We start from the raw sequence: 13,560 nt of genomic DNA on the forward strand, positions 1-13,560 counted from the left end.
TTTGTGTATTGTGTTGTTGTTATGAGAAGGGTTAATTGTTTTGAGAGGTAAAGGAGTAATAGGTAGCAGCCGCTGGTTTAGAGAAAAAGGGGCCGCCGTTCATGTAAGAAAATTTAGGGTTGAAAATGAGTTCTCTAACTCACCCAAACCCTCTAATATATTATACCCATGACCCGTTTTCAATTCACCCGCTCCAGCTGCAACCCAGCTGCTGAACCCAGCCCACGTTTTTGCTTTTAAGCCTGTTATTGTGCTGTGTTTCTCAATCTTTTTACTTGTTATACCCCCATACATGTTTAGTGCGCCCCTGTTTCATTTTAAAAAAGCTTTCTTCGTATTTTACATCCGTAATTGCATACTTTACTTTGTTTTTTTGCATGTTAATCTCATTTTCGGCCTCACATATCCTTTAATCAATATCCTAATTGCATATCATGTTTAATCATTTTTTTACATTATGGTTTCGGTTTTGTTCGTACTTCTTCATCTTCTTGTTATAACTTAATCATGCATTTGTTTTATCATTTGATTGCATACTAAAATTAACATTTAAGGTTACGTACAGTTGCTTACAACTTAATGGATGATTTAGTCATTCCATGCGTTTTTATTTCTCTTCATGACATACATTTCTTGGGCCTTCCAATAATTAACCTTTTATCTCATGCATGTTCCTATTTCTTTTAGTTCATATAGGCTTTTGAAGGAACTAATATCATGCACTGTAATATTATTAGTTTAGTACATGAAGCCATACAAACTTTTAAACAAAAGTCACTCATGCATTTTAAACTCATTTTTGGACTTCGTCCCAAGCATTTTAAATACTTTAATCTCCATGACTTTTACTTTGCTTTAATGTTTCAAAACATTATTTCATGCATTTTAAACTTTTTTTACTCTATAATATCTTGTGTTGATTTGGCTTTAATATTCCAATTTCTACTTCATGCATTTCTTTAACATTTCGACATCTTGCTTTCTCTTTGATAATCCATGCAATGCTTTAAGTTTCTTGTCATCTTATTATGCTTGCTTTACTTCTAGCATCATCTCACGCATTTTATTCTTGCAATTTATCTTAAATTCCATGATATTTTAGTATGTATAACTAGGAAACAAATGTATATTCTTACCATTGGTTTGTAGCTTGGCAAAGAGGCCATAGAATGTACCTAGGAATTTTTGTAATAATGTAGGTAACACAAGCACCGACACTTGCACCGACACTATCACTTTACCTATCGCTTTTATCTCGCTTTATTTTTCATGTCATTACGCTCGCTTTCCGTTAGTTTTAGAAAACCTTTTTTTATCTCAAAAATCAAATAAGCAAAAGTCAAATTGTTTTCTTAATAAACCTTGGATCCAAATCCAAGTGGTTTTCCCTTTGTTTTCTTAATCAAATTCCTAAATGAGCTTTAATTAAACTTAGACTAAATTTCTCAAATAAAAATGAAACAACCTCACTTCTATTTTATTCTTCTATCCCTTGAGGTCTCGCAACCCTTCTCAAAATCATTTTCAAAATCAAATTAAAATCAACCTAACCAACAAAAATGTTTTTATAAGAGTGAACTACGGTGGTTTTGATCCCTTTTAAAGGGTACGTAGGCAGAGGCTTTATTCCTTTCAAATCAATCAAATAAAAATAACCAAAACTCCTACTTCTTCTCCCTCCATTCTTTCACTCATACTTTAATCAATAATTTTTTCAAATAAAATAAAGTTAGAAAGAGGTTCTCACGGAGTACCGTGAACGACGCGGGTGCCTAACACCTTCCCGAATCGTAACCAACCCCCGGATCCAAAAAGGGTTTTTCAATCTCATTTTACCCTTCCCAAGAATAAAATCGAGCAAGTCCGGTAGATTGAAGGTTCAAGTCCGATCAATGGCTTGACACCCGAAAATCTTGGTCTACAGGATGCAATATTCTTAATAGTGGTTATTTTTTTTTTAAAATAGTGATATTTTTTTAAAAAAAAAGTTATAACAAACGGTCTCTTAGCTTTCTCATTATTATTAAGAATTAATTTATCAAAATTGTTTGTGAGGGAATTGTTCCCTCAACAACTATGTAATTGGCATTAGTGATGGTTTTAGTGAGGGAAATATTAGAGAAAGGTCAATTCCGTGTCAAATTCCATAACTAATGTTTGACGTATTTCTAAACCATTCCGTCACTAATATTTGTCAACTCAATTTTTGTGATAAATATGAAAATCCGCCTCTAAATTTTTTCCCTCCCTAAAATCCATCTCTAATTTGCGTTTTCCTAGTAGTGTTATTTGACATTTTGAATGATTTTTGATCTTCGAATACTACCAGAAATGCCCATTTTGAATTCTGCCCTGATTGTCTTCGAATGCACATTTCAAGTGCTTATGTTGGATTAAAACACCATCCTTTATTTCAAATGTGAATTTTCGAAGATCGTATCAAATACTCTATGTTTAGTTAGCTAACTCGTAACTAGTACTTCAAATTTTGCATGGAACAAATCAAACAATTGGACTTAAAAGGTTAATGAGTTCCATCAAATGACAAATTATTTAGGAGAACATGAGTTCGATTCAGAATGAAACATTTCTTGGTCAGACTAACTCAGACGATCTCCGTATTAACATGGCTCTTTTCCCTTGAGAGCCGAAAGTTAACACCAATAATTTTTTGCATGAACAAGTACTATACAAAGCAGAAACTAGTATACATCATAAAGGAAAAAAAAAAACAGATACAAAACTTTCACTTTAATCATGTCTTGCGAGTAAAGTTGCTGGAGGCTGGAGCAGATGAATGTAATGAATGCAGAAAGTTGCTCTCAAAAAACATTAGACCTTTGATGAAAGATTCCTAATGTCTGATTTAATGTTAAATTAAAAGAAACAAAACGATAATTGGTCAAAAATTTAGGAAAAGGTATATAATTGATAATATTGTGGTCATTTTTGTTCAACTGAGTTGCTTAAATATTCTTACATTTATTCTTCAAGTCATATAATTGAGAAAAGGTATATTATATATAGCATAGGTTCTCTGCAATCAATTCTTTCAGCCACTGTGAAAAATCTATCATTTGATGACACATTGCAGCCTCATTTGATGCCATCATGATCATGAATTCATTATGGTAATTGCTTTGCTACCAAAAATTCCATGACCTCAAAAGGTCCAACTTGTCATGTACTATAAATATTAAAGAGTATATAGTATCTAATATCTATCCAAAAATGAAGAATCAATTCTTCCAACTTCATCATGAGAGTCATTGGCATATTCTTTGTTGGTGAAGATACAAATGTATAAAGACCTTAAATCAAGGTAGGATTTATTTCTAGAACCAAATGGACTACAAGATTAGAAGATACAATACGTACTTACTAATTATGAAATTGAATTTATTCCCTTTTTTTTTTCTCTGTTTCAAATTACAAGACTTTAATCACATAGGGACATTAAGTGCTGTGATTCTCTATGTATCTTCAGAGTTTTTCATTATTTGCGTCATTTGAAAACACTCTCTCATAAAATCAAATACCGAATTTATCTGCATGTACCACATAATTTAGACACTTCAATATTGTCAAATACTTCAATTCATTTCAACTTGGTAGATGCTATAATTTATTCCTTGATCAATATCCTAAAATTACAGTATTGTCTTCAAATTCCTAAACGTGTAACACAAACAAATTAGACAGAACAATGAAATACACTGAGATTCAAACACAACAAATTTCCATTCAGATGCGATGGCTGCAAGGAAGTATGCATAGGTTCACATTTGTTGACAAGTGCATAAATTATTTTTTAACAAAAACAATTACACCTTCTCATGAGGGGTACAAATTAATTTTAAATCCTTACAGTTATCCAAAAAGTGGCATCTTTACGGTTCAACATCAATTGACACAACTTTTTACACCAATTGTATTGATTGATAATCAACATTCAAGTTCTTAATTCTCTGACTTATAAAACTATAAAATGTATCCATCATATAACCACTTTCAAACATAAAAAAGACAACCCTGCAGAAGCAAACTTCAATCAAATATATTTTGTGGTTGAAATAAACCACCAAAACAATATGCTTCTAGAACTTCCTGAAAACGTTTTAATCTTTATAATCACATTGGTTGCTACATCTTCATTGAAAGATCTTCTCAATTTGAGTCAAACATGCAACATTTTGAGGAAGTATTGTCTGAAGGAAGAAGTTGTACATTGTTGTGCATCGGAGATATCATTATCCAAATACATCCACAAAGTCAATGAAAATAGGGATTCTTTTTACCAATTGTTAGAATCTAGTGAAAATCGAGAGTATTGCTTTCGAATGGGCATCTTAAATATTCTTTTTCCAAATCCAAACTATGATACTGCTAGAAACTTACTAAATATGGCTGTACAACAAGGTCACGATGGAGCAAAGTATACGCTAGCGATACTAAACATCTTTTCTGGTAATGTTGAGAATCATGACATGGGAAAAACATCATTAACTGAGTTGTGGTTTCAAAAGAAACTCTACAAATGCAGACATATGATTCGAAAGGCTAGAATTTCTGATGGATATTGGGCACTAAGAAGATCATGGCCAAATAATTTGGTATACTCAAGGGTATGTGTTGATCAATTGGAAGCATGCAAAAAACCACAACTAAAGAAAGATGTTTGGTGGGCGTCTTCAGATGAGGACTACGAATTCGACACTTGCATTAATTGTCGTCTTGACTTGGAAGTGGATTGGTTCCTGAAAGAAGTGGAGTACGACCGTCCTCAACAACCATAATTGGTTGGATAAGTAGTCATGGAAGTTTTTAAGTTTGTCATAGTTTTTTTAAGTTTATTACATGCGTACTAATATTCTGTTTTCTATAATTTTATCTACAATGTATCTTTGCAAGCATGTTAAAGTTAAAACTGCTACCAAATCTATTTTATGTTTTAATTAAAAATGTTGTTCAATATTTCCAACTCAATTACGTTGATCCTTTTTTGATCTATAATATACATGTCTATTCAACCTTTTTTTTTTTGGTAAATCAAACAAAACATAACAACCAAACAACTTAGCTATCAAGACAAAAAATAGTTACAAACAAACATATGAATCCCAATAATTGCACAAAGCAAAGCAAAGCAAACTGACATCCAAGCAACCTAATAACCAACCTAAATAAATGTCGGACATCATACTTAATAAAACTGATTTCACGGCTAAAACAATGAGATGAGATTCTAATCACAAACCAATTTTCTATTTCATTTACAAGTTGAAAACTTGTACAGAAGTTATAGCAGTCAACATATTAATTTGGATACAAGTAAAAGCAATTGTTCATATTCTTTTGTAGGTCATGGGGATTCTCATGGTCCAATATTCCTTGTGTCTTGCTCTTTACCTTCTGTTGACATGGGGATTCTCATGAACTTATTATTTATAACTTATTATTTCGAGGCATAATTCTTTTTCAATGTCTTCAACCATAAGTCAAGTTATATACTAAATTTGGCTTCAAAGTAAACGTGTACAAAAACAAAAAATCCAAATCGGACCCCTTGCACATATAAATACACAACAAATAGAGAAGAAACAGAACAATGAAATACAGTGAGATATCACATTTCAGCCACCCACAACACAAACTAAGATTCGAACACAACGAATTTCCATTCAAATGCGACGGCTGTAAGGAAGTAGGCATAGGTTCACACACACTGCGCTATACCTTCCACAACTCTCTTCCATCCATTCTACACAAAATGCACCTTCGAGTTCATGCAAATCCCACCAGGAAACACGTCGCGTTACTGCAACGCTTGCGAAAAGGACGTGAACGGGTTTGTATACCATTGCAAATCATGTGGATTTGACCTCCACCCATGTTGCGCGAAGCTGCCGACCGTTCTCAACGTCGGGGAAATGAAACTTTACCTTTATAGAAAAGTGAGTTCACCATGTCACCGTTGTGGGAGAAAAGGACGTAGCTGGAGTTATAGGTCGAATTGTAAGAGTTACAATTTGCATGTTGCCTGTGTGAGGGAAATGTTGGTGGAGAATTGGCACAATTTATATATGGAACATGGTAAAGGAAGTGGTTACAGAATACATTGTATGCTGCACATAACAGTAGTAGAGGGAGTAAAGGGAATAAGGTGAAAAAGTGTTGTGAGATTGCTGTGCAGATTGTGATTTCAGCGGTTTTGGGTGACCCTACGGCTATCATTGCTGGTGTTGTTGGGGCACTCATGTCTCGAGCTTGAACAACATGTAACATAACAGAATCTATCTTTTGTTTTTTGTTGTAACGTTAGTATGTTTCGTTTAGTAGCACATGATGATGTGTCTCCATGACATATTAATGTAGGGAATGGAAACTTTACCTTTGTTGTGTTCTTGTTAATTAACCTTAATAAAGGTAAATGTGTTTTTGTTTAAAGAAGAAAGTTATTACACAACCATTAAAAAATTAGAAGACATGTATTAACCGAGGTAGTAAAAATCGGACCAAATCGGCCGGTTCAAATGAAACCAGACTTATGTATGTCTGGTCTAGTAGACCATCAAAACCGGCCAACATTTGATTCAGGTACTGGTAAAATCGTGTAAACCTGTGAAGTGGAAATATCAAGAGGTTTTTATGAGTTAGATCTTGCTGCCTGCCAGATGAATATGTCATTTGGCAAGGCAGCAGGATCTAACTCAAAGAAATCCTCTTGAAAATACCTTGTCTTTCTTCATTGTGTTGCAGATCTAACTTCAAAGAAGAGGTTCTTATGAACTTGATCATGTCGGCCTGCCGATCGTAACATGTCAGTTGACAGGCCGGCATGATCGAGTTCAAAAGCCCTCTTCGAACACCTTCCCAAAAGATTCATCATCTATGTTATTATGGTTTTTTTAACTGTTTATTTGTCTTATGTTGCTTTTATTTATGTTATGTATCTTTGATCTATTTTTTTTCCAAGTCATTCGCAATGAAAACGATCCAAATAAAGGGTCAGGTGAAGTTCGGACTATATAATCCGGAAGAACTGCATGCGTTCCGGATTGTATTTTTCGGAAACCCTCAATAACATTTTGGCCGGTGACGTTTCACCAAAGGTTAGGCCGGTTAGTGGAGTTTGAATGCATTTTTTTACGGTTTTGAATGTGTAACACGTTTTATTTGACTGTAATTAAGACCTATGACTTATATAAGGCTATAAAAAGGCATGGATCTTCAACATTTTCCTTCATTCTTCTTCACCTCCTTTCTTACATTTTCTTTAATTTTTTTAAGTTTTTTAGGTAGCTTTTAGGAGTGTTTGTGGTGTCATGGTCATTGTTGACCGCTCATACGACCCCTGCAATTGCTTTGCAGCTTATGCGGGGGTCGTATAACGGTCAACAGAGACCCTTGACATCAAAGAAAGACACCAAATATGCATATCGAATTGGTCCAGATTTTATAATCCGGAAACACTAACAATCTGGTTCGGAAAATGTAATCCGGACTAGGGATATTTTTGAAATTTTTGCAGGGCGCGCGAGAAGACCATAGGGTGGAAAAGTAACACTCAACAAATAAATCCACCTAAACCTAATACTAGTTTTTTTAGCAAATCCGATCGTAAGAATAGAATAGAGAGAGAAGCGGCGACAACGCAGAAACACAGGTAGCTTGAATTGAATTTTCTTATTATAATCTGTATTAATGAATTTCATGTTATAGTGTTTATGTGTATTGTATTGGTGGTATGAGATTATAGGGTTTTGTTTCAACAGGAGAAAATTATGCAATTTTTTGATTTTGAAAGAAAGATGAAGGTGAAGGATGTTGAAATTTGTAAGCATCTCTTTAAACATAGCAACAAAATCTCCTTTTGTTGATACTCATACTTATTGTTCTCTCTCTCTCTCTCTCTCTCTCTCTCTCTCTCTCTCTCAGGTAGGGATATTCGGAATTTTTTGAAAAACATTGATGAAGAAGATAGTACTGATGCGTCAACACTATATAAAAAAGAATCGTTCAAACTAAAGCCAAAGCCGAATTATCCAGATGACGATGATTATAAAACTAAAGTCATTGAAATTGGAGGATTTAAAGGGTATTCAACTTTCTTGATTTTTTATTTTATATATTCAAGAGTGAATAATTGTAAAGATTGATATGCCAATACAGGAATTTCACAGCTGTTCATACTGGAACCTCGTTGAAATTTGATTTATCTGCTGACGACAACAATCCAATGTTTTATGCACTGAGCACAGTAGCGATAATTCACCCCCATGACTACCTACTAACTAAACGTTTCGGTAGGTTTTTAAATAAAGTTATTGTTGTTGTTGTTATTATTATTATTATTTTTTTATTATTTTTTTAAATTTACTAACACTAACTATTTCATTTGAGTTTATTCAGATCTATTCCACTCACTTTGTGATGGTTATACCGGCTATGAATTTGATTGTGAAGAAGGTTTTCTTGACGATGAGGGTAATGTTAAAGTAGAATTGCAGATTCAGATTCTTGGGTAAGTCCTTATGTATGCATTATGTTGGTCAATATACTCGTAAAATTTTTACCATATAATTAATTATAAGCATTGGGTGTCACTGAATTCCATGCAACTCATTGTATGATTGTTATTAATGCACAGAGAAAATGTCTTCCAGCCTCTCCTTGTAAACAAGTATCGAGCTGAGCTTCTTTTGGCTAATATGCATAATGTGAACATAATTTGTTCTCGTTTTTTTAAGAAGACAATATATGACTTGAAGAGCCTGATTCACAATGAAATTAAGTGGCCAAGGTATTTTTTTACTTTTTTTTTCTACTAGTAAGTTGAAAATGATATTTTATTTATTATTATGGAGTTGACAAAAGAGTCACAAACTTACGTGATATTGTTAATTTAATTAATAGATGTGTATGGTTTTACCATTTGAATTTTAATAATATATGGTGGAACGAGTAAGCATCTCGTCATTAGGAACATATGTTATTCCATGTTTAGCATGTCTTAGTTGATTCGGTTTTTTATTTGTTTTGTTTTTGAAGCAATGTCTTGGTTAATTAGATATTCATCATTTGTTAACCCAAAGGGCATTACGAGATATTCATAATGGCCTTCATGAGTTCAAAATTCAGTCTTGTGAATATCACCCTCTCATTCGAATCTGATGATACCCTGATTTCAGCATACTCTCCCCCAGGTTGAGCTCGAAATGCCAAATAATTGACACAAACAATAGTAGCAAAAAGATATAACAAATTATGGTGGCAACTAGTGATATTTTTTATGTGAACTGTGGGATAAATTCCCTTATAAATACTGCAATGTTAAACAATGGATGGATTGATAATCTCCTTGCAGTAATGAAATTTACAAAGACGATAAACTATCACCAAGAGAATGCCCCCCACTGAGATGAGAATGGTTCTCACTATTCCAGTCCCACTTCCATCTCCAAAACCAGTATGCTCTTCTTCACACCCCTTGGGTCAATCTTTTCCTCCATTCCCCTGCTGCCACGTGTCCATTTAGTTACTCAAATCAATAGCTCATCACTCTGTTGTCAAACGCGGCCGCTCCCGGGAATATCAAATTGTGGAAGGACCAAGTCAATTCCACTGGCACTTCCTTAGAAATAGGAATAATTAATTACAGGATAGGAACAATATAGCTAAGTAAATCAGTTTCAACAGTACAAATGTTGTACAAACGTTGTAGGAGTCTAAGTTTGTATTTGATGCTTTTGTAGGAGTCTATGTTGTACAAATGTTGTGAATTTAAATGTGATATTCTTAATTTATGGGAAATGAAATTTTGAAACCCATGTTTTGTTATTCAACAAAAAAAAAAACGGGCGTCACACTCCCTCAAGTTTTTTGTTTGCTAATTAACTAACATGATTTTTCAATATTTGCAGATTTTGTACTTTCATGATAGAAAGTGGCAAAAGTTCAATGAACAGAATGATTTGGGAAAAGGAAGATGTAATTAAGGAAGCCTTGGTGCATCAATTTTTTTTAGATGGTGCTGTGACATCTCCTTTGCTAATGGAGATATTATACGATGGTTATGAATCAATAAAGGCTAACAATACTACGGATAAGTTTGTCATATTTGAGGACGAATGGTTTGAGTTGGTGCTTGATGATGATGTGCCATCCCTACTTAAAAGGGTTGTTGATAAAGAGTATAAACCTATATATGAAAGCATTGTCCCACAGTTTGGTTGCATGATTGTGGAAATATTTGTTCTTGACTATCTATTCAGGTACCATATATGATTTATTTATTGACCTGAGTCTTGTTTCTTTATATTAAGTATTCGTGTGATTGTTTAATTTAAAAAATTAGTTAATAGTGAAAGTGTGATACAATAGTGTTGCTAGGCTTTTGGCTTGTTATCCAGTAGACCGTGCAGGCTGATCATATTCTAATTATTTATTTATTTATTTTTGAAGAAAAATGGAGAAGGACTTTACTCGAAGTGAGCTCAATCGAACTAAAAAGAAGTCCGAGAAAAATGTGAAAAAAATGGGAGAAGCAAAAGGTAAACTTGATTTTTGCTGTAAATAGACGGGGTTTTCCTTATTTTGTTAACTATTTGATAGAAACTGTTTGTGGCTGCAGCAAAATTAGTTAATAATAAAAGTGTGATACAATAGTGTTGCTAGGCTTTTGGCTTGATATCCAGTAGACCGTGCAGGCTGATCATATTCTAATTATTTATTTAATGGATGCAGGAACAAAATTGAGAAGAACTTTACTCAAAGTGACTCAATCGAACTGAAAAGGAGTCCGAGAAAAAAGTAAAAAAAATGGGAGAAGCAAAAGGTAAACTTGATTTTTGCTGTAAATAGATGGGTTTTTCTTATTTTATTAACTACTTGATAGAAACTGTTTGTGGCTGCAGCAATAGGCTTTTGGCGATATACAGTAGACTGTTCAGAGGCTGATCATATTCTAATTATTTATTTATTTAATGGATGCAGGAATAAAATTGAGGTGAATTTTACTCTCTTTCAAATTGAAAAGAAGTCGAACAAAAATGGAAAGAAAAGTGTAGGCGAAGCATTGTGTTTGTTCAAATATATAGCGGTCGAATTGTGGACTTGCAAGGGGAAAAGGAAAAAAACTGGGCGTGAGATGTACGAAGTAGAAAGTAACAGTGAAACAAGAACATTTTCTTTTAGAAGGTTCTCTCAGATATTGTTTGGAAAGATGATGTACCTAAATTGTGTCCTCGTGATTAATTTGATACTGTCTGCTACGTTCTTTGTTGAGATAATGATCATATATTTCAAATATGCATGCGACAGGGAATTGAGCTGTTGATATGGAACTAGCTCGCGGACCATCTGACATGTTCATATGTCAGCGAAAATATACCCTTTGATATTTTAAGTGAGTGCAAAATGTTAGATTGCAAACCATCGACATTTCCGATGGAAGAGAATAAAAAACTTGCTCTTGATTCAGGCACTCCACACTTTTGTAGGCTTATTGGTCGCTTAATTTACCTCACCATAACTCGGCTAGAGATTACTTATTTTGTCCACGTCTTAAGTCAGTTTATGCGGTCCTCTCTATAAGCTCATTCGGGGCGTGTTCTAAGATTCCTCAAATTTTCCCGAAATAGAATGCTAACACCTTAGTTGCTATTGTGATAAGTTTACAATTGGATAGTTAATTGCTTGATTAAATATACAATAATTTAACTTTAAATAACTCAACTAACCTTTTCTATAGGCAAATATTAGTTGTACTAAATAGTACGAGGAACCCTAACATGATGCTAAAATTCCCCAAAATATATTACCAAAGAAAAAGGCGGAACACAAAAAAGGAGGAGGGGACCAAACCAATACCCCCTCGTGGATCAATGACTATAGTTAGGCATCCCTAACTTATCTCTAACAAAGCATCCTCTAATGATGGTAGGTAAATCTGTCCAAACAGTTACTAACATTATTCCCTTGATTAGTCAGAGTCAACACAACAATTTCCCTCTCTATAAACATGAGTTACAAGAAAACTCAACCTAGAGATGATGTTCAGACAATTCTCCCGCCTGTTGAGCCATCTGTATCGCATTTCACCCAAAAAATTATCTGTATCGCATTTCACCCAAAAAATTAATTGAAAACAATAATTTGATCCTCCAACAAAATATTTTTAAGCATGGTACATGGAGACCAAATTTTTTCAATTTCATTTCTTTTTTTTTAACTGAAAGGTGCTTTTATTTTTCTTCGCAAATAAATCAGGGGCCAATTTATACGAAACTTTTTGCATTTTTTTTCTTTTTTTATTTATTTAATTATAAAAATAATCAGTTGGCTTTTTTTAAAAATTTTAATTCATTAAATGCTACGCGGCGTCCACCTGGGCTTTCATCGGGTCAAAATTAGAGGGGGCCTATGAGTTGCAAAAGGGGGCAAAGTTAGGGCGTTCGAAAGTGATTTTTTTTTAATAGGGAGCCAAAATTGCTACCATTACAAACATAGGGGGTCAAATGTGCATTTAAGTCTATCAAAAAGGATTTGGGTTCCTTTGCTTGCATTTGATTGATGGAGACTAACAAAGAAAATTTCTTCTTATATCTTCTATTGTTTCAATTTGTATTAATATCATCAAAGCATACAATAACTTTGTAAAAGGAAAACAAAACAAAATCCTCACATTTCACATTTATTGCTTCCCCAAATAAATAATCAGAACTCCCTCAAACCCATGTAGGATTTATGTACAAAAAAAAAGTGGAAAAGAGAATTTTGATTTTTTTTGGTGACCAAATTTCCTCCAAGCCACCATAATAATGCATCCTTAAGCTAAGCTATGTACTTATATTCATATATATCACTTTTTGCCTTTAATCTCTGATGATTGTGAGTCAAAATTAAGTGCTGCAGCAGCAGATTCAACATGAGTAAGAAGATATTCATATATCTTTTTTCTGAGTCTATCAATTGTCTCTACCGGTATTTGACAAGATTCCCCCTCATTTTACTGGATCCTATCTCATCCAACCAATCGTTGACACTTTTTAGTTGAGTAAGCATGCATGCTATTTGACCATTGTTTACAAACCAATGTCTCCATCACTATCCAAAAATTTCTCAACAAAGAATAAAAACCAGTCTCGCGATCGCAATTGCAGCATGTCTGCTAAATTAACCGCTGCATCAAGGTCATTTCCTCTAATCCACTCTTGGAGTAGTTGTTGGACTAGTTTCTTTTTTGGATTTGATATTGCATCACCTTGTTTGCGCGGAGTTCCTTGTAGGGTTTGTTTGGAATTAGCTACTGCTGGACGAGTTTTTCCACGAGCTTTCAATGAAGCGTCTTCTCTTGAATTTTCGAGGACTAAAATTGGTTTACTTCCGAGAACACTCTTTTGATTTTGAGACTAAAATGCAGCTTCAAACCGATCAACAAAATCAAACTGGCCTAACTGAATCTTGTCACTAAGGATTAGATCATCATGTTCATCAGGGAGAGAGACATAAGTAGCATGTGATGAATCAGAAACCTTAACATAAAAGCCTTGATTTGTA

General features: G+C 33.8%; 2 protein-coding genes and 1 pseudogene across 4 annotated transcripts in view; 2 read left to right on the forward strand and 1 right to left on the reverse strand.

Moving 5' to 3' along the window:
- The window catches only part of LOC146930950 (pentatricopeptide repeat-containing protein At2g15980-like), a 66,250-nt gene that overhangs the window by 28,117 nt on the left and 24,573 nt on the right, over positions 1-13,560 (reverse strand). The gene's annotated exons all lie outside the window — the stretch shown is intronic.
- LOC146930953 (uncharacterized) lies at positions 5,503-6,458 on the forward strand (annotated as a pseudogene).
- LOC146930954 (TNF receptor-associated factor homolog 1b-like) lies at positions 7,608-11,308 on the forward strand. Of its 3 annotated transcripts, none has more exons than XM_085702442.1 (10): positions 7,608-7,666; positions 7,760-7,836; positions 7,939-8,098; positions 8,173-8,306; positions 8,413-8,524; positions 8,651-8,803; positions 9,924-10,274; positions 10,465-10,553; positions 10,747-10,837; positions 10,996-11,308. In XM_085702442.1, the coding sequence occupies exons 2-9, from the start codon at positions 7,785-7,787 to the stop codon at positions 10,791-10,793; spliced, it is 1,098 nt and encodes a 365-aa protein (XP_085558568.1). In that variant the 5' UTR covers positions 7,608-7,666; positions 7,760-7,784; the 3' UTR covers positions 10,794-10,837; positions 10,996-11,308. The 3 variants fall into 3 exon arrangements, with proteins under 3 accessions (XP_085558568.1, XP_085558567.1, XP_085558569.1); XM_085702441.1 differs by having other exon boundaries at positions 7,776-7,836; XM_085702443.1 differs by lacking the exon at positions 10,747-10,837 and having other exon boundaries at positions 7,776-7,836.

Source organism: Medicago sativa, chromosome 4 (assembly GCF_051527215.1).
Source record: "Medicago sativa cultivar Bolivia chromosome 4, Bolivia_mono, whole genome shotgun sequence".
Classification (NCBI taxonomy): Eukaryota; Viridiplantae; Streptophyta; class Magnoliopsida; order Fabales; family Fabaceae; genus Medicago; species Medicago sativa.

Bases quoted from the DNA above. Each gene is read 5' to 3' on its own strand.
- LOC146930954 (XM_085702442.1), top strand. From the start codon at position 7,785: ATGCAATTTTTTGATTTTGAAAGAAAGATGAAGGTGAAGGATGTTGAA. The intron at 8,525-8,650 runs GTAAGTCCTTAT...ATTAATGCACAG, and splicing joins TTGCAGATTCAGATTCTTGG to AGAAAATGTCTTCCAGCCTC. The intron at 10,554-10,746 runs GTAAACTTGATT...TAATGGATGCAG, and splicing joins AAAAATGGGAGAAGCAAAAG to GAACAAAATTGAGAAGAACT.